A 25,686-nucleotide genomic window follows, 5' to 3' on the forward strand; every position below is an offset into this window, starting at 1 on the left:
TGACTTCTTGCTTCTTTCATGATGATAAAAGATCATATTTTCTATGAATATCATTTTTGACTACTTGTCTGATTTATTTTTTTATTAAGCTTTTACAGGTATTTTTTGTGACCTTTTGCTTGAATTTCTCATTAATAAGTCTGTCATAATAGTCTGTATTTTATTAATACTTTGACTTCAGTACTGATTTCTTCAGAATCTTCTTCAGAATCATTATATTATATTCTTCTAATATGTTATCTGCAGATATCTGCATATTTAATGATATTAAATATTGATTTTTTATACCTAGTCAAATCTTTTGCTTTGCTAGTCAAAATCATTCTAGAATCATATCAGTACTTCTCAGATCTGTCATTAGCATTGACATGTTGAGAAATTTTTATCTATTCACTTACAAATGCAATGAGATGACTTCTATAATTAAAGTTTCTCTCTGATCATTGAATTTCACAATTTAATAATTCTTCTTTAGCTTTTTGAGATTTGCTTCTAAGACTTTAACATATCTATATGTAAATCTTATATTAATAAGAATATAGCAATTTGCTTTATAATCTACTAGTGCTTTTATAGAAATAGTATATTTATTAAAAACTACTTTAATATATATAGTAAAAGAATTTTTATCAACTGATTCATATTTAAAGTTTTTAATACAACTATCTTATTTGAGAAGAAGACTTTTCTCAGACTTAATCTTTTTCTGACTCAGTAACAGTAGTTTCAATATTTACTTTCTTCAATTTTGTCTCTTACTTGTATGAGCAATTTTATACTATATGATCTTTACTTCAGTAATTGAAATATTTAACATTCTTTTTTCAATTTTTATTCTTCAGTCTATTATCAATTGTTTATGTCAACATGACTGAAATTCCTTCATAGCTGATTTGAATTATTGAAGTTTTTTCACAGCTGAGTAGTCATTAGTTGTTTGAACTAAGTATGTTTTTAAAATAATAAGCAATTCAGATGCAGATGTTTTGAACTTTATAAAAGATACTGCAATTGATACAGGCAGTTATAATTATTTACTAAAGATCAAAGAAGATCTTATAGAGAAACTCTACTTTACAATTTTCTTGTGAACCTGAGCTTTATTTGTCAAATGTAAGAACTTAGTCATAAATGCATGATAGTTATCTTTATTTCTTATTATCAGTTATCAATATTTCATCTTTGTATTCTCAATCTTATTAATATCTTTATATATTTTTTGTAGATATTTGAATATATTTTTAACTATTTCAATTTTTAATATAAAAAATGCAGTTTTTCTCAATTAAAAAGTGATCTATATTGATAACTAGTTTGCATTTTATTTAATAGAGTCAGTTTTCAAATAATGATTCTTTCTCATTGATAAAATGATTAGAATTATTGAGTTTAGTTAATCATTATATCTATTGAGTGTTCATCAATTTGATTTGAGAGGTTAAAAAGTTCACAGTCTGCTATAATACATTTTATTTCTCTATCAAACTGTTTATTTATTGATCAAGTTCACTTATTTACTTTCTCTACTTATTTTATTTTGCTTTAATTTTTTTTATAATATCTTTTACCTTATTCATGAGATCAATAATCTCTTAATACACTTAATCTGAATTCTTTTCAATTGACATAAAGAATTGTTTCTTTAATATAAGATTTCTTGACTTTATATTTCTTTTAATCAAAGTCATTATATTTCAGTCTGATCTTTCTAGATAATCAAACTTTCTAACTACTTCTGACGTTCTAGCAATCTTTTAAGAACATTAAAATAGATGAACTAAGTGTCAAAAAGAAGTGTGAGAAGCTCTATAACTAAGGTTGTAAGAGAGTAGGTGTATAGACACTATGAGTACTATAGAGGGAAGAGGATAGTGATGGATGAAATGTATATGTAGAATTGAATAGTAGCTAACCAATGAATCTCTTGAAGGAACTTTGAGAATTCAAAGTATTTATATATATGAATAAGTAGCAATAGATTTTATTTCTAATCTTTCATGAAATGGGAAATTAGCAATGCAGTGATCTGAATTTTCATGAAGTACTAATGCTATTCTTCAAGAAGTACTGATACTAAAGGACTGATTATTGAGAAGTGCTGATCTGTACTGATTCTGAATGCTAAATTTTAAGATTATACTAATTCTCTAGAAGATGCTGATTCTAAAATACTTTAATAAATAGTATATATATAAGTGCTTTGGTAAGTGAGTATGAGAATCTAGAGGATCTGATTCTAAAATGCTTTGATAAGCAGTATGGTAAGTAGTGTGAGGACAAGGAGCTAGTATAGAGAGTCTTAACATCACAGTTACCTCTTTTTTCATAGCCACTTACCTCAGTAGCTCTGAAAGATAGCTGATTTTGAATATATGAGTGTGAGCGTGAAGTGTTTGTTAATATATAGAATAACACTTATAGTGCTTATTCAGTGATGTTGAGGGACTGATTGTATGAGATGATTACTATAAAAGTATTTATTACTATAAGAATGAAGAGAGAAAGTATCTTTTACTTTTTGAACTTTTCTTTCTTTATAATTTCAGAATTAGAATTATTATAGATTTCTTGCAGTTACTGCTATCTCTGATCTTGAAGCTTTTCTTATTTCTTTCTTGTCTCTGTTAATATGACAGAATCAATTTCTGCACTCTTTGAGTAAACTCTTCTGTTTTTTAGTATGTTTGATATCACTATATGTGTGATGACAGTTTGACAGATCTACTAATATATAGCTAATAATTGTTTGATCATGTGACTGACTTTATCTTAAAGATATTCCCTGTGAGTGATGCTTGCTTAAGCTGAGTAGTTTGTCTATGATGTATGATTATTTCTGCTGTGAAAAACACTATGATTCTTGCTGTCTTGCATATAAATCATATATATAAATGAGTATAGTATGTCTTTAGCTTCTTTACTCATTGTGATGACTGATAATTGTTTGTCTAGCTTGCTTTCTCTTCTAAGTTGAGTTAGCAACTTGCTTTTTGAGACTTTCTATTCTTTGCAGAGTGAGATCAGTGAAGATTTTATATTATTAATTCAAACTACTGTATATGATAGTAGTGTTAACAACTTTTTCTCATGCTATTCATTCAGCAAAAGCTCATGCTGCTGTCTTGATTAATATTGTCTGTTATGCTCAGCACTGAATTGAGACTGCAGGTGTGCTGATAATATTCTCTAAGAAAGAGAAGTGAGAGAATATGAAGAAAAATATTGTGTGTGAGATAAAGAACTCTGAGTTGACTGAGAAGAAAAGTATTAAGCTTGAGAAGAAAAGAATTGCTGTTTCTGAGTAGTGTATGATGACTGTGATGATTGTGAATAGAAATTAAGTCAGGAAAAACTAAAGATGTGCATCTGAGCTCTTGACTTATTCAGATAATAGTGAAATGAAATTTTTCTAAAGATTTAATGATTTTTTATACCTTGCTTGCCTCATTAAAACCATATAAAAAAAAACTCATTTGAGAAAAGTAGTGAAAAGAGTGCATGCATGAGAGAGAATTAGTGCTTAGTACACTTTTCAGAGTGAGTCTAATGCACTTGTAACTATAATTCCTATTGTTTAAAAATATCAAATATCTCAGTCTTTTGAATATTTTTAAGAGATTCTTATATATTATCTAAAGATTCATAGTCCTTTCAGTATACATGATATCATTTTTTACTCTAGTATTTCTTTTTCTTTAATATCTTCTCAATTTGAAATTCTTCCTCATCATTCACTAGCTTTAGTACTAGAGGTAAAGTAGTATCATTTTTTATTTTGTAAGATTCAAGCAGTGAGATATGAAAGACAAAGTGAATATTATGCATTAAGTGTGAAAGAGAGAGTTTTAAAGCTTAAAGCATTGAGATTAAGAGGTTTGATATAGAGTGTGTGCTTTTAATCATAGACCTACATACAGTTAACAAAAATTGTAAGTTTTTCATAAGAGTTAAATTCTTAATTTTATTTGATACTGTAATAGAGCTTCTGTTGCAAGATAGAAAGTATGATTTTATTATAAAAAGAGTTAATATAATCTACATGACAACTGAGTCCATCAGCTGAGTTTTGTTTACCTGAGTGATAATGCAAAATGAAGTCATATACTGATAGTGCTTCTGCTCATCTAGACTGATATCAATTCAATGTTTTAGTTATCATAAAATACTAAAGATTGACATAGTTAGAATAGATATAAATTGAATATTGACTTCCTTTTAAATAATGATATCAATTCTTGAAAGATGCAATAATTGTAAGAAATTTCTTGTCATGAGTATTATATCATGTTTCTGCATCTAGAAGTTTATGAGACTAGAATGCAATTAAGTATTATTGATTGTCATTTTATTTTTCAGAGATAATGACAGTCACTACTGCTGTAGAGATATCAGATTCAATCTGAGTTTCTCAGCTTGAGTCAAAATGAGCAAGTAGAGAAGTCTATGTAAAGTGTTATTATAAATTATCAAAGACACATTGAGTGTCTTTTGTTCATATAAACTGTAGCTTTCATTCTCTCTTCTTTGAGATCTTCATGAGATCAAAGAGAGGTTTCATAATTTTAAAGTAGTTTTCAATAAAGTAGTAATAGAAGTTTGCAAATCTCAAGAAAGTCTGAACTTTCTTAACACTAGTTGAGATTGATTATTCTGTAATAATTGTCACTGAATCTGATTTTATTTCAATGCTCTAAGGTTCAACAATAAATCTCAGAAAGAAGGTTTTAATTTTGATAAACTTGCATTTAGTATATTTTGCAAATAAATTCATATATTTTAGATATTCAAAGAACTTTTGTACATGCACTTTATACTTATTCATTGAGTTTAAATAGATAAGAATATCATCTAGATAAATCACATATCATATATCAAGAAGGTTTGCTAGAGTATAGTTTATATAGATTTGAAAGGTGGCAGAGGTATTTGTGAGCTTAAAAGGTATAACATTATACTCAAAGTGGTCATATTGTATATGAAATGCTATTTTTCATTTATTACTACACTGAATATGTATTCTGTGATAAGCATCTCTAAGATCAATCTTGGAAAAGACTTATACTTCAGATAGTCTATCTAACATCTTACTCACAAGAGGTAATGAATATATATTTTAGATTGTGAGATAACTCAGACCTCTATAGTCTACACAAAGTCATATATCTTTATTTTTCTTTGAAACAAAGAGAATAGAAGCATCTGTATAGCTCTGAGAAGGAGATATTCAATCTCTCTCTAGTGCACTATTCAAGTAGTTCTATAGAGTTTTCAGCTCTGTTTCAGAGAAGTTGTAGATATACATAAATGAAAGTCTGACTCCTTTCTCAAGATTGATTAAATACTCTGCATCAGGTACAGATGCACTAAACATACTTTTGTTAGAGAAAAGATGTGCATATGATCAAATATAATCAGGTAGATAATTGATGAAAGTTGTATTTGCAAATAAGCTGACTTCTGACAGTATTGAGATTTCAGAGAAAGACTCAGAAGTCTGTAAGATTGAGACAAATAATATTGTAAGTACATAGTCAGAAGCATTACTGAGTAATTCATTAGCAGCATCTATCATACTTAGAGCTATCTTTTGATTGTTTGATGTTTGATGAAAATAGAATTCTTCATCCTTTCAATCAATAAGAGAATTGAGCTGTTTGAGCCAGAAAAATTCTAATATTATATTAAAGTCTAAAAGTTTAATAATATAAAAGAAGTAAAATTCTTTGACTATAGTTCTTTTATTATCTGAAACCTCTACCTCTAAATTGATAATTTCAAATGAGTGTGTTTGATAATCATCAAATCTCTCTATTCTATGTGATATGTGCTCTGTTGATTACAATTTGTATGATTTGACTCAGAATTCACTGATAAAACTTATCTGAGCTTCAGAATCTATAAAAATGAGAATTGATATATCTTCTGTGAGTATTAGAATTTGAACAAAAAGAAGAAAGAATAGACTTAGTGATTGCTGACTTTTGAGTGTGTTAAGAGTTATCATTATAGCATGAATGATACTTCTTATTTATTTTTTACCTCTTTTGAATTTGATTTGAAAGAGAGCTTTGATGAAGACTTTGAAGTTGAGAATTTATCTTCAACAAACTTGTTCTTCTGAGTCTTACAGTCTGCATTGAAGTATATGAAGCTTCAGTAAATATCATATTAGATATCAGAGCACTTTTTGCATTTTCAGCTTTTTTTTTTAAATGATGTTGATGTATTATCATATAAATCTTTTCTGCAAATAGCACTTCTTTATTATATAGTTGTACTTATTAATATAATACTTTTTGAAATATTACTCTTCATAATGATCAGTTTTATGATGAAAATATCATAGAAGAGATCTCATAGCTTGACTGTATATTTCTCAAATTCTGTATAAAAAGAGAATAGAATCTTGTCAAATAAATACATCTTTTACTAATGATCACTATATTTCTCAAGAAGATGATCTTCAATTGACTGAAGAGTAGACACAAAGTCATGAATGATTTAGCCTTCAGATTATCTCAATATCTGATACTTTAACTTATAGTCTTAGCTTGCATTACTTAGATCAATAATCTTGGCATGAATCCAGTTATAGAATTCATCTCAAGTAATTAATATCTTTAATATGATGTAGTATTGTTATTATTTCTGTTGCAGTTTAATATCAAAATGTATTGCTGCTTCAAGAATCTTGTGTTCATTATTATTCTCAAAGTAATGTTCTTGATAAACATAAAAGACAAGGCTTGAGAAGATAAAGTCTTCTAATTTCTTAAGACTTTGTGTTTTAAACTCATTTGAAAGTTTTCAAATTGATGGAGGATGGGGCTTGAAAGGAGTGAAATTGACACTAATAGTATAATCTGTTAACTTTGCTCTATGCTGCTTGCTCTTAGAGATTTGAAGTTCTGCACTAAATATGTTGACTTGTTGTTGTAGTTTAAGGATTTTTTTATATATCTCTTACTATTCTTGCTCTTGTGAATTATCTGAATCTCTTTATCAACTGATGTAAGAAGTACTTTAGTGTTTCTTTCTGAAATAAAACTTGATGATTATTCATATAAGGTTTCTTCTACACATACTTCTTCATTAAATATTGCATGTATAGTGTTAACTCATAGATTATATTTTGAACCTATTGTTATAAACTTAACAGGCAACCTCTATTAGAGTAGTTAGAAACTGTGAGGAGACTAATATGGATAAACTAAGTGTCAAAAGAAAGCATGAGAAGTTCTATAACTAAAGTTTTAAGAGAGTAGATGTATAAATACTGTGTATAAGGGGCTGAACCCCTAGATTCACTCTGGCTGGCTGACTCAGCCTAGTCATCATTTGCATGTGCGCATATGATCATGCTACGCGAGCTTGTTTAAGCTTGTATTCTCATCTCATTCTTTTCTTCCCTTTCCCAAGCAATTTGTCCTTGTTATATAGGAGGACTAGTCTTTAGTTCTTAGAGCTTTACCTATTACATTATGAATTACTTCACTCCTTTTATTGATAGGTCACTGAAAGTCTTAATTCTATATAATGAAGCTCAGCAAATATGCTGACATATGATAGACTATTGAGAGTCTTAAATCCTGCATCATGAAGTTTAGTGATAGCACTGGTATATGAATAGACTGAGTTAGCAATTGTGCTAACAAACAAACAAGCAACATTGAAAATATCTAGCTGAATGAGATAAAGCAGCAGACTTATACAATAAATACACAAATGAATCAACACAAAGCAATGAGCAGGAACATCCTCAGCAGCTTTGAACAACAATAGATGACCTTTCTTCAATAGCAGGAACAGGTTCAGTGTGAGATCAAAGATTTAATAGCAGTTCAGCAAGCTGAAATAGCTAATCTATGACAAGCTTTAAACATCTCAACATCAACTCTTTCTTAATTGAACTTGCAATCACTCATTGCAGTCAGAAGACCAAAGATCAAGCTACTGAACTGTGAGAAGTATGATGATTCTAATCTGGAGCACTACCCTCAGTGAGAGCTAAAGCTTCAATCAAAACTTAAGATTAATGAGAAAGCTTTAGGTAATAATGAGAAATGTACTTGATATATGTACTCAAGACTGAAAGGAATAGTAGCAGCTCAAGTTTACCTCTGAATTAAGAATAATAAGAACAAGATCAACTTCATGATAGAGAGCTTACTGAAGCAGACACACATGCTTTTTAGTGATTCTGCACAACAGGAAAAGACTATGCAAAAGCTCAACAATCTACAACAGAGTAGAAGAGCTCTCTTTGACTTTCTGCCTGAATTTAATTAGCTACTACTGGAAGCTGATGGTCACAGATGAAATGATCACATTAAAAAGAAGTATTTGAAATCTACTCTAAGCATGGAGCTGAGAGAAGGCATGATGGATGTAAGAGAACTGTCTCTCTACAAGAATTACTGCAAGGAGCTTAGATTAGTTGATCATCAACTCTCTGAGCTTAAGACTTTAAGACAATGGTCTAAATGTCACAAGAGCAGATCTTCTTTGAATTATACAACATCTAATTCACACTCTCTACTTTATCATGCTATTCTTGATTGATAAAACTAGTTTCAAGCTTCTGCTGATGATTTGATGAATCTCTCTCCTGGTGCTGTGATTCCAAGCATCTGCCACATCAAATTAGTAAATTAGACAGAGGTTAATTGATAAAGAGAGAAAGGCCTGTGTCTGAGATGTGAAGCTGAAGATCATATGATTAAGAGCTGTCTGTTCAAACCTCTCAGACATTCTGCCACCCTCATAATAGCTAAGGTGATCTCCAAGCCAGTACTAGATAACAATGATGTGGATATGAGCAAAAATTTAGGAAAAGAGTAGCTCCAATCAAAAGACACTGGAAGAAGTAAAATAAGAAGCTTATAAAGAAGCAATAGAGAAGATTTAAATCTAAGATGATATTCAAACCCTTCACTGTCAATGCTTTAGTAGATAATGTCTTTTCAACTATAGCAATGATAGACAGTGAATGTAATGTCTATGATCTTATTTCTCAATTCTATATTAACAAGCATAAGCTTCTGTATATTGAAATTCTCCCTGTTAAAATGACTTGCTTTGAAGACTCCATGGAACTCTTCACAAGCATAGTGACTGGTATTCAAATTGATATAGATGGTTATATAACTGAATGAGCCTTTCTCTACATAGTGAATAGATTATATAGTTATGATATATATCTAGATGACCCCTGGCTGGCCCAGCAAAAGGCAACTGTGATCCCTCATCAAAGAATTATGAGATTTGAAGAGAGTAGCATAGAGATAGAGTCTAGTTCAAATGCAAAAGCTGATGTGATTTCCATCTCTGCTGTAAGCTTCTCTAAGCTTGTGAGCACTTGAGAGAAGCAAAACAGTGAGATCTTTACTGTCAGTTTGACTGACATTCAAAAGACTCTAGAAGTGAAATCAAAGATTGACCCTAGAGAAAAGCTGCCTGAACATTATCATGAGTTTTTGAATGTATTTGATAATGAAGCCACTGACACTCTATTCTCACTTTGTGACTCAGGTAGAGATCATGAGATTGAGCTGATTAAAAAGATTGATGGTAGTGCAGAACAATCCCCTTGAGGCTCACTATATAATATATCTCAAGAGGAACTACTAGCTTTATGAAAGACTTTTACAGATTATATAAATAAGAGTTTTATTAAAGTTAGCAACTCTCCCACAGCCGTCTCTGTACTATTCATGAAGAAGTCTGGTAGTGGGCTAAGATTCTGTATGAACTATTGAGCTCTTAACAAAATTATCTGAAAGGATTGATATCCTCTATCATTAATCAGTGAGACTCTACAATGAATTAAATGAGCTAAATAATTCACTAAGTTAGACATTATTACAGCTTTTCACAAGATTCAAATCATGAAAGATGATGAGTGGATGATAGTCTTTAGAACTAAATATGAGCTATTTGAGTAGCTGATTACACTCTTTGATTTGATCAATGCTCTAAGCACATTTCAAAAATATATTAACTGGGCATTACATGGATATCTGGATGACTTCTGCTCAGCTTATTTAGATGACATCTTGATATTTTTCTCAAGAAGCTTACAGGAGCATCATGAGCATGTACAAAATATGCTTATGTGTCTACAGAAAGCAGGCCTGCAGGCAGACATCAGAAAGAGTGAGTTTAAGATGAACAGCACAAAATATCTTGAATTCATCATTGAAGCAGGCAAGAGTATATAAATGAATTCAGAGAAGGTTAAAGTTATTTTGGAATGAGTGACACCTACTACTCTTAAAAGTGTACAAGGATTTTTAGGCTTTGCCAATTTCTATAGACAATTTATCAGGGATTTCTCAAAGATTGTGATCTCACTGATGATTCTTACATGCAAGAATATTTCTTTTTGATAGACAAGCAAGGCTGAGAAAGCTTTTAAGTATCTAAAATCAATATTTATCTCTGCTTCAATTCTGCTTCAATTCAACTCTGATTGTGAGACTATATTAGAAATAGACTTCTCAGATTATGTCTCAGGAGGAGTGCTGCTATAATATGATGAGCAGAGTATTCTACACTCATGTATCTTCTTCTCTCACAAGCATTCACCTGCGGAATGCAACTATGAGATTCATGATAAGAAGTTATTAACAATAATTAAGTGTTTAAAGAAATGAGATGCTGAGCTACAAAGTGTAAAGAAATTCAAGATTCTTACAGATCATAAGAATCTAGAATACTTCATGACTACACACAGACTAAATGAAAAACAGCTATATTGAATGAATATTCTCTATCAATTCAACTTTAGAATTGATTATTAGTCAGAGAAGTTGAACACTGAACCAGATAATCTATCATAAAGAAAGTAGAACATGTCACAGAGCACTGATGATGAGAGAATCAAGCAGAGACAAGCTCAACTACTTAAGTTTAATATACTGGCACCTGGAATGGAATCAAGAGTGATCACTGCCAGTGTAGAATCTGAGATGTCTCTTCAAGCTTAGTGAAATGAGACTTACAAAAATGACAAGATTCTGCAGCATCTGAAGCAGACTCTTCATGAGAAAAGATTTAGATTTTCTTCTGAACTCAGCATTAAGATCTCCATCTCTGAGTGCTCTTTAAATGAGAACAGAGAGCTTCTCTTTCAAGGTCATAAGTGAGTGTTAGACTTCAAACCTCTTCAAATCAGATTAGTGTATGAGGCTCATGACTCATCTCTTACTGATCATCCTGGGTGAGAGCAAACAGCAGAAGTTCTAAGATGTAAGTTTTACTGATCAGACTATGCCACTGATATGAGAAGAATGATCAGAAACTGTCATCTTTGCAGATCAAACACTGCATGAAGAGATCAACATCAGAGACTGCTTAAGCCTCTCCTCATTTCTGAACACATGTGGCAGGAGCTTTTCATGAACTTTATTGTGAACTTATCAAGCTCTAAAGAATACATGAACATCATGAGTATAATAAACAGACTGATCAAGAGAATTATATTAAATTAAAAGCAGTTAAGAAAACTGATGTAAAGACAGTGACTAGAGTATTTCTTCACAACATCATCTCTCAACATGACATCTCTAAAGTGATAGTGTCAGATCAAAGATCAGCTTTCACAAGCATGTTTTGAACTTGAGTGTATGAGAAATTAGACATTAAGAGATGACTCTTCACAGTCTATTACTCAGAGACTGACAGAGCTACAGAGTGAATGAATCAGATTTTGAAAATCTATCTACACAAGTACATTAGCTTTCAACAGGATGACTGATGTGAATGACTTTCTCTAGCAGAGCTGATCATCAATAATAGAGATACTGTCTCAATAGATATGAGCTTATTCTTTTTAACACATCTTTTCCACATCTTCTTCATTGATATAGCTGATGCACCCTCTGTTGAAACATCATATAATCTCATTGAGTTTGCAGATGATTATATGAGGAAGACTTGTGAAGTATTGAAGTGAACTCAAGTAAAAATGACAGATGCTCAGCAATTTCAATAGAACTATGTGAATAGATAAAGAGACTTAGCTTCAAGCTTTCAACCTGAAGATAAAATCTGATTGAGCTTAGAGAACATGAGAACTAATCACTCATGCAAGAAGCTGAACATGAAATACAATCAATATACTGTGTTAGAAAAGATAGAGTTTCATGCTTACTGACTGAATGTCTTACTCAGCATTCACAATGTCTTTAATGTAAAGCTTCTACATGTAGTGACAATGAATTCCTTACCTAGTCAGAGGCAAATCAACTGACAGCCATCTGCTATAGAGACCTCAGAAGGACCTGAGTTTGAGATTAAGAAAATTTAAGATGAATGAATCTATCAGAGGAAAAAGCAAAACCTTGTTAAATAAGTAGATTGAGCTGAGTCTACATGAAATGATGTGAGTCTCCTACAAGAAGTGAAGACTTTAAACACTTGAGAGACCTCTCAGCAGGCAAAATTAAGTATAAAAAGAGCTTTAAATAGTTATAAAGGCCTGTAACAAAGAGGGAGAAGAGAGGTATTATAAGAAGCTGAATTTCTAAATTCACTCTGACTGACTGACTCAGCCTAGTCATCATTTGCATGTGTGCACATGATCATACTATGTGAGCTTGCTTAAGCTTGTGTTCTCATCTTATTCTTTTCTTCTCTTTCCCAAGCAATTTATCCTTGTTATATAATAGGACTAGTCTCTAGTTCTTAGAGCTTAACCCACTACATGTGAGTGCTGTAGAGAAAAGAGAATAGTGATGAATGAAATGTATATGTAGAATTGAATAGTAGCTAATCATTGAATCTCTTGAAGAAACTTTGAGAATTCAGAGTGTTTATATATATAAATAAGTAGTAATAGATTTTATCTCTAATCTTTTATGAAATAGGAAATTAGCAATATAATAATCTAAATCTTCATAAAGTGCTGATTCTATCCTTCAGGAAGTACTAATGTTAAAGAACTAATTTTTGAGAAGTGTTTATTTGTGCTGATTTTAAATGCTGAATTTTGAGATAATGTTGATTCTCTAGAAGGTGCTGATTTTAAAGTACTTTGATAAGCAGTATGATAAGCAGTGTGAGGACAAGAAGCTAGTATAGAAAGTCTTGGCATCACAAGTCTTCTGAAAGATTTAAAACAAAAGTTAACAAAAATTCTCAAAGGTTTTTCATTTAAAAAACCTGCTTTAAAAAAAGTAAGAAAGTTATATATCTTAATAATATATCACAGCTTCAATCTAGATGCAGATGAAACAGATGTTTGATTGTCAATTAGATAAACTATCTGAGTGAATACTAAGATGATTTCTAAAAAATGAGTTTGAGAAGGGCTCTATTTATATAGTTCTTTTCTTAGTACTTTTCTTACTGCAGTTGTTATGTGATTATCACATTTACATATTATTTATATATTAGGTAATTGTGAAGTTGATTGCTATATCAATGTCTAGATAATTTGTGATTATCATTTATCTCAGCAGCTGTAACTACTGTTCACCTTGATCTTATGCTATTGATAAGGCTATAGAGCTTATTCTATGTCATTATATCTTGAGTCTATAATCTACAGATATTAGATATATAGATTTTAGATTATATACTTTTTAATTTTTACAGATATCTTTTCTACTATGTCTAAATGAGCAGACTTTGATAAAAATAATGTAGAGAAGAACTTGATAATGACTGAAAGAAAATGAAAATAAACAGATTTTTTAAAAAGGTTAAATATATCTTTTCTCAATATTGATTTAATAAAAACTTTTAAAAATTATATAAATTGTTTTAAATTAATTAATCTCTTATTCATTCATTTTTTAAACTATTTATATTAAATGTTGTGAGTAAATGATGAAAATTATTAATAAATATTTATTTTTTTAAAAAAATATATTTTTAATAATTATTTTCTCAATTCTTATTTAAATATAATAAAAATTGAAAAACTAATTAATTTTAATAATAGCTTTTAAATAAAAATAATTTTTGAATCAAAATTCTAAAAATTAACTAAGTTTTAAAAAAAATATTATTAATATATTATTTTTAATAATATTATAATTATTAATTGAATATATCTTTAATAATAATAATAATAATATTTTTATATTTTTATTTTTTATATAAAATACTTTTTAATAATTATTTTTATTATTTAATTATTTAATATTTTTATATTAACTTTATATAAATTTTAAAATTAAATAAAAAAATTTTTGATAATTAAAATTATTAAATTATTTATTAATTATAATATTTTAAAAATATAATTAAATAAATTTAAAGTATAATAAATTTATTATTAATTAATAATTTTAATAATTTTTAAGTATAAAAGCTAAAATTATTAAAGAAAATAAAAAGAAAAATATATAAAAAATTAAGTAATTATAAAGTTAAATAATATAATTATAAAAGTATTAAATTAATTATTTTAATTATTTTCTTAATATATATACTATGAAAAAACTTCTTATTTTTCTTTTAAGCAATCATATATTTTTTATTTTTAAGAAATTTCATTTATTATATAAATATTTATAAAAAAAGTTTTAACTTCTGTCCTCGTCAATGTAGCTCTTCAAGCTCAATTTTCTCATTATTTAAATGAGACAAATGATTTCTTATTATTTTACAGCTGATTTCAATGGTTCGCTTGGGAATTGCATTCAGTTAACTTGTTAGTTAACCATGGGAAGGCGCTGCGATTCTAAGCCTGTGAAGCGAGACCGAAGGGAGATGCAGTTAGACCGTTGTTTACTTTGGGGCTTGGCGCGTGTATATCAGTGGTCATAGTTCAGGCACTTGTAACGTTAGCGAGGGATTATATGGGGTGAAGACTGAATGAAGCCTGGTGTTTGGCGTTGGATATCGAGGCGGGTTGGAAAGCAGGGCGGGGGTAACATTGTGTAATTGGTTGGTTGGGATATTTTATACAGGAGATGTGGAGTATGAAGGTGGAGTGATTATATTGATTTGGCCGAAGTTTTGATCTATATGGAGCCATTTGCTGGATGAAGGTTCAAAGGCCACCACTTCTATTGACATAATGAAGCAGAAAGTCGCTGTCCGCAGAACAAACTCGAGAAGTGAGGAGGTGGGTGGGGTGGAAGAGTATATTACATGGATTGCTTGCCTGCTCTTCTTTTGCGTGCTTCCTTTTGTCGTGGTAGATTGAACCGGGTGAGATATCTAGCATGGTCTGGTCTATTCAACAAACGAAAAGATAAAATAAAACAAAATGAGACAAATAATATAACAACATAGTATGTAAAACAAATGGTGTGGGAGTGAGGGCAATTGTCGGAATTGCAAACAGGAAGTACAGGACGGAGGATAGACGGGCGGTGGTGATGGTGGCAGAGAACTAAAAAGTCACTCGAACGACACGCCAACGAACCTACCTAGCCACTCCCCCACCATAAGGTCAGGCCGGGGTTCAGCCAGGAACCAGCCACCAGACATGCACGTATGTACTGGTGGCATATATGTACGGAGCATGGATGGATTATTATTGATGGATCGATGGGATGGATGTAGGCACGGTTTGTCGAAGATAAGAGCACGACGCCACTATAAAAGAAGGGTTGCCGTCTGGAAACTTGTTCCAATTATCGGAAAGATGGCGCGGATGTGGATTCGTATTGCTGGCTTCCTCCATAGAGGTCGTGTCAACGAGTGCAAGGTGGTGCGGGAGAGGGTGCGAGATTGGGCAAATATGGTCATTTTGGTCGGGTTGTTGCCTATGGAAAGTCACCGCGACACCAAGGAATAAGTGAAATGTCTGATCTCTCCGTTTTAATATTATAGTTGTGTGGAGCAACGGTGGCCTGGCTGCTTGCTTGTGTGTCCCCTCTCCTTTTCGCTTTTTCCGTGGGAGGCGTGTCAATACACTTATGACATGCATGTACAAATCCCTCCCCAGCAATAAGTGTCCAGAGAAAGGAATGAATATTGTGTTCCTCTACTTTCCTAAAGTCCTTCTCTTCAACTCCAATGCCGCCATTAAGACTTTATTTTATATGAACGTATGCCACGTGGTGGATAGGTGGGACGGATAAAGGCATATCATATCATATATCACGGGCATGGGTATGGGTATGTGATTGGAGGGGTATAAGAGCATTTCCCGTCTCCCCATCGTAAGAAACTCAAACCATTGGGGGAAGAGACAAAAATTTTACAAAGTTCCAGACAAGCACGTCTGCAACTGGGTGAAAAGAAAGAAAAAGAGAAACGGGAGCTTGATGAATCGATTCAATAATTCACCCGCCCCATTTCACCCACAAGCAACATCCGACGTCGTCGCATCCTCCATCTGCCCTTGCTTACCCTTTCCCTTGCCAGCTCGCGCACTTCTCGCGGCAGAAGCAGAAGCGGTATTGGCATTAGAGGTAGCAGCAGACGTAGCAGTAGACGCAGCAGCAGACGATGAGGACCCCTCATCTTCATATAGGTGATGTTTCTCAATGTAGTCAATGACAGGGCTGGGGATGAGATATCGTACGCTCATCTCGCGGCGGAGAAAGAGGCGGATCTTGGTGCTGCTCACGTCGTTTTGAATCAGCTGCTGAATGACGTAGATGTTCTCTTTCCAGGGTTGGAGGCTGGCGATGGCTTCGTCGATGTCTGTGCCAGCACGTTCGACGATGAAGGTCTGTGACGCAGCATTACATTTACAAGTTATTTACAAGTTAGTTAATGAGGTTGGTGTATTAAATGCTTAGGGGAGAGCAATTGATGAGAGGGAAAAGGCACATACCCCGTATTGTCCAAGTATATGATCTAGATCCTTTTCACTCCACACTCCTGGTGTAGACATGGTATGGATGAGGTCAGCACCGGCGAGGAGGGCAACGTGCACTGGCCTGCGCGTGCCGTTGCCGGTATCAATCCCCCCCAGGACCTGGTTGATGTAATAGTCGAAGTGGTCGAGAACTACTGCGGTGGGGATGTATTCTTTCTGCATGGGCTCCCATGGATCCACCATGAGCCAGTTCGATGTCTTTTCTACTGCTAGTTGGCACATGGCGACTCTGGGGCGATGGCATCACTGTTAGTCGAAAAGTTCTTGTCTGGGGTCGAGTTTCAATCAATCACTCAATTTATCCCGATCCGCATGGAGAGTAGAAAAATAAAAATAAAGTAAGTAAATAAAAAATTAAATATAGAAATAGAAAGTGGGAAAAAAAAAAAAAAAGAAAAAAAAAACACGTAAAAATACACACCTGTGCACTGCACTGGCCAAGCCAGCCTTCTTATAGGCATCCGACACAGGCGACAGATAGCCGCCAATCAACTCAAAGTCCGTGCTAAACTTGACGTAGTCCGCAGCCATCTCGAACATGCGCAGATGCAGGTATGTTGTTGGGGAGAAAGAGCCACAGGCCACAAGCAAGAGCGGGGTTTTGGAGGGATCAGACATGACATTTTTCAGTCTGTGGTTGGGAAATGTGTAGGAATCAGGGTCCATGGGCGGTATGGAGGTTGTGATTGAGGAGGTGGTGGAGGAGGTGGTGCTGCAGAAGTCATCCGGGACGCTGGAGAGCAAGTAGTCCGTGGCGTCTACCATTGTGGCGACGATTTTTCTTTCGGAGTGAGGGGAAGTTTGATGGTTGAATGACGAGGTGCGGTGAGAGGGGAGAGGGGAGAGGGAGAGTCGCGGGAGAATGCGTGATTCGATCCCGGAAGGGGGAAATTGACAGATATGGGATATATATATTTGTTAGGACATGAATGTTTGGAATGTATAAAGTGGACGAAGGGCAAAAAGATCGTAGATCGGATGAGGGTTGTCCGGAGAACGGATATGAGTAAGAGAGGGGAGAGAAGCGGATTTATGAGAGAAATTTGGTCTGCCTGCTTTTCTGGTCTGGGCTTCCCAGTAGTCTGCCGAAGGATGAAATAATGGGGGTGGTAATGGGTGGGGAGGAATGTAACGGGAGACTGCGGATTGTGAGCTAGCGATGGTGGTTTGAAGATGGTTGCGAAAGAGGAGGCGGGCTGGTTGGAGAAGCTGTTCGGGCGATGGTTGACAGAGGATGAGTGCGGGTGCTTCGAAGGTTGACGATTACTGATTAGCTACGGGGAAAGGCGGGATTTAACTTGGAAGCCGAAGCAGGCAACAAAGTCAATGGGGGTAGCATGTACTCCGTAAAACTACAAGAGAATGAATGCAATGGGCGGGTTGGATCTTGAAACACAAAGAGGGCGACTAAATTTCCTGTATTTGTTTTTCAACTTTTTTTGGAAATCTCATCCTTAGGACAACCCCAGGGCAGTGTGCATCCGTTGGGTTGACTATTATTCTATAACTAAATCCTCCTCTTGTTTATATCCTCAACTAAAAAATTTCAAGTACTCTCCTCAATGTTTTAGAATTGCGGGTAAGCAATAACTGACTAACTTTACCTAGTTAGTAGATACGGTAGTTAGCATGATGACATGATGATGATGTATGACTTCGCAGGGATAACCACCGAGGTGCAAGGCATCCAAGGCATTCTCCGGATGCCCTGATTGCTTGATTGCTTGATTGATTGGTTGGCTGGGAACTGACTGCTTCTAGAATTATCTAATAATTCTCGTCTATTAACTAGTTAACTACCCGTTAGTCAATTGGTCAACTGGTCAACGGATCATCTGTGAGCTAGGAGGAATCTCTAGCTATTTGGTGACACGTAAATAAATAAATATATATATATATATATATATATATAGACAAACTTCTCAACATCATCTGCAGAGACGCCGCTGCAGTGCTGCCCACACTAACACAGAGTTTGCGCGTTGAGTCGGGTGGCTGGGTGGGTTTTGAAGACAAATCCTGGAGTTTTTTGTTATTATTATTATTATTATTATTATTATTATTATTTTATTTTCAATCGTTTCACTCAGTTAAAAAGTTTTTAACTATTACTCTGCAGTTAACTAGTTAATTAGTTAATTAGCTAATAACTAAAGTAATTAATGTAATTCCACACTGCCACCCAGCAAATTCACTGTATCTCAACTAGATAGTTTTTAATTCAAATTATCTCAACACAACAAAGCTTAATTAAATTAAATTAAATTACACTTGGTTGAGAACATCTTAGTCTTGTATGCTCAAGCATTTCACAATTGCTGCATCTTCATGATGCTTGTATATGTGCTGCGGGCTCAGCAGCTGAAGACTTGATGAATTGAATAATTAACTGTTCAACAGGCTCTGCAGGCTCTATAGAGCCTACTAGAAGACTTTGAACTTCTTCACTAGTTAAACCTTCTACTTCCTGCCCAATTTGATGCCTAGATCTCTTGTGCTTTTGCTTTTCTATCTCATTGATGTTGAATATATTCTGATATTACTTCTTTATAATTGTGGCACTGACTATTTTATATTCACAGATCTTGATAATTTGATCAAAATCTTTCATAAAGCCTTGAGGCTGACCCTTCACTAAGTCATTGATCTTATTCACCTGCCAGTATAATTGCTGGGGATTACTAGGTATTTAAAGCATTCAGAACATGGTTGAATTGCTAGAGCTGCTGCATAAGAGAGGTAAAGATTCATAGTTGAATATTTAACTGCTGAAGAATATAGTCAAACTGAAAAAGCATTATTTTAGTTATTTTGAAGTTATTTTAAATAGTCTGAGGTTTGAAGACTGCAGTATATATTGCAAAATAAATATCTAGAAAATCTATCTTCTAAATGATATTAAATTCAAGCTGCATTCACTGCTAAACTAAATCTTCATATACTTACTTTAAAACTGAAAAAATATCTATATCTAGTGACTGCAGAAGGTGAGAGGAATAATATAGTATGCAAAAACATATTATAATATTATTCTTACAGATTTGATAAAATTCTGAAGTAAAATGATTGCTGTATCTGTTTAGAATAAAAAGAATAAATCTGTCAACTCTGTGAGAATCTGCTGCTGAAATAAATATCTGTTGAAGTCATTTCAGATCTATTTCATCAGTAGTTTAGTAATTTCAACTGACATCTAGTCTCCAGTCTTCTGGAAAATCTTTTAACTAATTTTTCAATAAGCGCTAGCCTTTGAGGATGAGATAGAAAAGTAGAGCTCATTCTGACACATTGATTAATTCAATTACAGTCACTCATTCACAGTTTTTAGGCTGTAGAAGCTTTACTCTGCTATAGTACTCACTACTAATAATTATTTTAGTAGTGACACAGAGCTTCATAGCAAAATTAAACTCATTAAAGTTGTATATATTCTCTGATACAATTTCATGCTTAGCAATTATATCTTCTAAGATCTTAAATCAATTCTTTATAATATGCTGATTTTCACACTTGACTCAGTTATGATTATAGTGTCTGAAATAGTAGCTTTGAAGCTTTATATAATATTTAATTAGTCTTGAAATCTAGTTCTTACTGATTTAAGAGGGAGAGATAGTAGAGATAATAAAATTCTATAATATAAGAAGATAATTAGTAATATTTTCAACAAATATTAGCTGAGAAAAAAATTCTTATTTAACTTAATTCAGTACTTATTCAACTAGACTATTTTCTTCAGCAGCAGATAATTTGTGAGAGTTTGTGTGTAAATATATTTATGAAAACTAATACTTGAGATAATTTTGAAAAGTAAATTTAAACATATTAAATAGCTTTGCAGCTTCATAAATTGAGAATTTTTCATTATTTTGAAGAGATTTTATTATGAGTTCAATTTTTCTTTCTTGTTTAACTGAATTTGAAGAGTTGTTTTTGTATTTTAATAGCATAATTATATGTTAAATTAAATGAGCAGTTAAATTAGTAGATGAAGAAATTTGATAACTGACTTAGTGTAATGGCTGACTTAGTGTAAAATTATATTATTTAATTAAAAATTTTACTTAATTACTTTTGAGGGTGAATTTCATTATTATTTAGTTTGACTTAACTAATATAATTTTATACTAATATTAAAAATCTAAGGAAACACCTTACATAAAGTATTAAGAAACTATTGAGCAGAAACAAATCTAAAAGAAAGCTGATAAACATTAGCAATGAAACAGCAGGACTTAGTTCCAGAGATCACATGACTAATAGATTAGTATGACTGATAGTTTATGATCTACCAGTGCTATCAACACTATTAGTAGATTGGTAGAACTGATAGAATCATGTTTATCATAGCTATCAGATCTACTAAAGGATTTCATCATGTATATAAAGACACTTATTACTCTTAAAATCAAGGAAGCTTATCTTCTTGATCATGATTAATCTTATTTTCATTCTTATACTCTACTTTTTAATTATTCTACTTAGTTATCATCATAGTTTTGATTCTCTTTAGATACTTTTCTACTTTATTTATATCTAATACAACTCATTAGAGATATAAATAGCCGCTTTAGCTATTATTAATAATAAAAATCAATATTTCTATTATTCTATTCTAGTGGCAGCTGACTTTCCTACAGTTATCAAGTATGATAAAGTATATATAAAGGGTTAAGCTCTAAGAACTAGAGGCTAGTCCTCCTATATAACAAGGACGAATTGCTTGAGAAAGAGAAGAAAAGAATGAGATGAGAACTCAAGCTTAAGCAAGCTTGCGTAGCATGATCACATGTGCATATGTGCATAATGGCTAGGCTGAGTCAGCCAGTCAGAGCAAATCTAAAGATTCAACCTCTTATAATACTCCTCTTCTCCCTCTTTGTTGCAGGTCTTTATGACTATTTAAAGCTCTCTTTACATCTAATTTTGCCTGCTGAGAGGCCTTCCAAGCATTCAAGGCCTTCACTTCTTGTAGGAAACTCATGTCATTTCATATAGACTTAGCTCAACCTACTCATTTAACAAGGTATTACTTTTTCCTCTAATAGATTTGTTCATTCTGAATTTCCTCAATCTCAAACTCAAGTCCTTCTGAAATCTCTATAGTGAGTGGCTGTCAGTCAGTTTGCCTCTGACTAGGCAGGGGATCTGTCACTGCAGCATGTAGAAGCTTTACATTAAAGACATTGTGAATGTCAGATGAGACATTCAGTCAGCAAGCATGAAATTCTATCTTTTCTAGCATAGTATATTGATTGTATTTTGCATTCAGCTTCTTGTACAGGTGATTAGTTCTCATGTTCTCTAAGCTCAACCAGACCTTATCTCCAGGTTGAAAGCTTGAAGCTGAGTCTCTTTATCTATTTGTATATTTCTTTTGAGATTACTGAACATCTGTCATTTTTACTTGAGCTCACTTCAACACTTCATAGGTCTTTCTTATATAATCATCTGCAAACTCAATGAGATTATGTGATGTTTTAATGAGAGGTGCATCAGCTATATCAATGAAGAAGACATGGAAAAGATGTGTTAAAAAGAATGAGCTCATGTCTGTTGAAGCAGCATCTCTATTATTGATGATCAGCTCTGCTAGAGGAAGCCATTCACATCAGTCATCCTGTTGAAAGCTAATGTACTTGTGTAGGTAGATTTTCAGAGTCTAATTCATTCACTCTGTAGCTCCATCAGTCTCTGAGTGATATACTGTGAAGAGTCATCTCTTAATGTCTAATTTCTCACATACTCAAGTTCAAAACATGCTTTTGAAAGCTGACCCTTGATCTGATACTACTGTCTTAAAGATGTCATGTTGAGGGATGATATTGCAAAGAAACACTTTAGCTACTGTCTTTACATCAGTTTTCTTAACTGCTTTTAATATAACTCTCTTGGTCAGTCTGTTCATTATAATCATGATGTTTGAATATTCTTTAGAGCTTGATAAGTTCACAATAAAGTTCATAGAAAGCTCCTGTCATATGTATTCAGAAATGAGGAGAAGCTTAAGCAGTCTCTGATATTAATCTCTCTATGCAGTGTTTAATCTGCAAAGATGACAGTTTCTGATCATTCTTCTCACATCAGTGACATAGCCTGATCAGTAGAACTCACATCTTAGAACTTCTGCCATTTGCTCTCACCCAGAATGGCCAGTAAGAGGTGAGTCATGAGCCTCATGCACTAACCTGGTTTAAAGAGGTTTGAAGTCTGACACTCACTTATAATCTTGAAAGAGAAGCTCTTTGTTCTCATTTAAAGAGCACTCAGAGACAGAGGTCTTAATGCTGAGTTCAGAAAAAAATCTGAATCTTCTCTCATAAAGAGTTTGCTCCAGATACTACAGAATCTTATCATTTTTGTGAGTCTTATTTCACTGAGCTTGAAGAGATATCTCAGGTTCCACACTGGCAGTAATCACTATTGATTCTATTTCAGATGCCAGTACATTAAACTTAAGTAGTTAAGCTTGTCTCTGCTTGATTCTCTCATCATCAATGCTCTGTGACATGTTCTGCTCTCTTCACAATAGAGTATCTGGTTCAGTGTTCAACTTCTCTGGCTAGTAATCAATTCTAAAGTTGAATTGATAGAGAATATCCATTCAACATAGCTGTTTTTCATTTAGTCTGTATGTAGTCATGAAGTATTCTAGATTCTTATGATCTGTGAGAATCTTGAATTTCTTTACACTTTGTAGCTTAGTATCTCATTTCTTTAAACATTTAATTATCACTAATAACTTCTTATCATGAATCTCATAGTTGCATTTCGCAGGTGAATGCTTGTGAGAGAAGAAGGCACATGAGTGTAGAATGCTCTGTTCATCATATTGTAGCAGCACTCCTTCTGAGATGTAATCTGAGAAGTTCATTTTCAATATAGTCTCATAGTCAGGGTCAAATTGAAGCAGGATTGGAGCAGAGATAAACATTGACTTTAGATGCTTAAAAGCTTCCTCAGCCTTGCTCATTCACAAAAAAGAAATATTCTTGCATGTAAGAATTATCAGTGGGGTTGCAATCTTTGAGAAATCTCTGATAAATTTTCTATAGAAATTGGCAAAGTCTAAAAATTCTCATACACCTTTAAGAGTAGTAGATATTGCTCATTCCAAAACAGCTTTAATCTTCTTCAGATCTATTTATATATCCTTGCCTGCTTCAATGATAAATTCAACATATTTTGTGCTGTTCATCTCAAACTTACTTTTTCTGATGTCTGCCTGTAGACCTGCTTCTCATAGATGCATAAGCATCTTTTGTACATGCTCACAATGCTCCTGTAAGCTTCTTGAGGAAAATATCAAGATGTCATCTAAATAGACAGAGCAGAAGTTGTCCAGATATCTACATAATGCCTAGTTAATATATTTTTGAAATGTGCTTGGAGCATTAGTCAAACTAAAGAGTGTAATCAGCCACTTAAATAGTCTGTATCTGATTCTAAAGACTGTTATCCACTCATCATCTTCTGTGATTCAAATCTTATGAAAAGCTGCAATAATGTTCAGCTTAGTGAATTATTTAATTTGTTCAATTCACTGTACAGTCTCACTGATTAATGATAGAGGATATCAATTCTTTCAAATGATTTTGTTAAGAGCTTGATAGTCCATACAGAATCTTAGCTCATCTCCAGACTTCTTCATAAATAGTACAGTGGTAGTCACAGAGGAGTTGCTCACTCTAATAAAACTCTTATCTAGATAATCTGTAAGAGTCTTTCACAAAGTCAGTAGTTTCTCTTGAGATATATTATATAATGAGCCTCAATAGGGTTGTTCTGTGCTATCATCAGCCTTTTTAATCAGTTCAATCCCATAATCTCTACCTGGGTCATGAAGTAGGGGTAGAGTGTCAGTGGCTTTCTTATCAAACACATTCAAAAACTCATGATAATGTTCAAACAGCTTTTCTCTAGAGTCAATCTTTGATTTTACTTCTAGAGTCTTTTGAATGTCAGTCAAACTGACAGTGAAGATCTTGATGTTTCACTTCTCTCAAGTGCTCACAAGCCTAGAGAAGCTTACAGCAGAGATGGGAATCACATCAGCTTTTGCATTTGAACTAGACTCTACCTCTATGTCACTCTCTTCAAATCTCACAATTCTTTGATGAGGGATCATGATCACCTTTTGCTGGGCCAGCCAGAGGTCACCTAGATACATATTATGACTATATAATCTATTCACTACATAGAGAAAGACTCATTCAGTTATATGACCACCTATATCAATTTGAATACCAGTTATCATACTTGTGGAGAGTCTCATGGAGTCTTCAAAGCTGGTCATTTTAACAGAGAGAATTTCAATGCACAGGAGCTTATGCTTGTTAATGTAGAATTGAGAAATAAGATCATAGACATTACATTCACTGTCTATCATTGCTCTAGTTAAAAAGGTATTATCTACTAGAGCATTGACAGTGAAGGGTTTGAATATCATCTTAAATTTAAATCTTCTTCATTGCTTTCTCATAAGCTTCTTATTTCACTCCTTTCAGTGTCTTTTGGTTGGACTACTCTTTTCTCAAATCCTCACTCATATCCTCATCATCATCATTCAGTACCAGCTCAGGGATCACCTTAGCTATCATAGGAGTGGTAGAGCGTCTGAGAGGTTTGAATGAGCAGCTCTTAATCATATGACCTCTGACTTCACATCTCAGGCACAAGCCTTGCTCTCTTCATCAATTAACCTCTGTCTGATCTATCAATTTGATGTGATGAGTACTTGAGGTCACAGCACCAGGAGAGAGATCCATCAGATCATCAGTGGAAGCTTGAGACTGGTTTCATCAGTCAAGGACAGCATGACAAAGTAGAGAGTGTGAATTAGATGTTGTATGATTCATAGAAGATCTGTTCTTATGATATTTAGATCACTATCTTAA

General features: G+C 33.0%; 2 protein-coding genes across 2 annotated transcripts; one reads left to right on the forward strand and one right to left on the reverse strand.

The window, feature by feature from the left end:
* Positions 1-15,031: 15,031 nt before the first annotated feature.
* PAAG_08130 (hypothetical protein) lies at positions 15,032-15,757 on the forward strand (the record flags this gene model as incomplete). Its single annotated transcript, XM_002789830.2, has 4 exons — positions 15,032-15,096; positions 15,311-15,332; positions 15,391-15,455; positions 15,523-15,757. 4 exons carry the CDS (start codon positions 15,032-15,034, stop codon positions 15,755-15,757), a joined length of 387 nt encoding a protein of 128 aa, XP_002789876.2.
* A 504-nt stretch (positions 15,758-16,261) lies between these two features.
* PAAG_08131 (nicotinamide mononucleotide adenylyltransferase) lies at positions 16,262-17,554 on the reverse strand (the record flags this gene model as incomplete). The annotated part of the gene is made up of 3 exons (XM_002789831.2): positions 16,262-16,639; positions 16,745-17,018; positions 17,211-17,554. The coding sequence occupies 3 exons, from the start codon at positions 17,552-17,554 to the stop codon at positions 16,262-16,264; spliced, it is 996 nt and encodes a 331-aa protein (XP_002789877.1).
* Between the last annotated feature and the right edge of the window lie 8,132 nt (positions 17,555-25,686).

This window comes from Paracoccidioides lutzii, assembly GCF_000150705.2.
Source record: "Paracoccidioides lutzii Pb01 unplaced genomic scaffold supercont2.30, whole genome shotgun sequence".
Taxonomy (NCBI): Eukaryota; Fungi; Ascomycota; class Eurotiomycetes; order Onygenales; family Ajellomycetaceae; genus Paracoccidioides; species Paracoccidioides lutzii.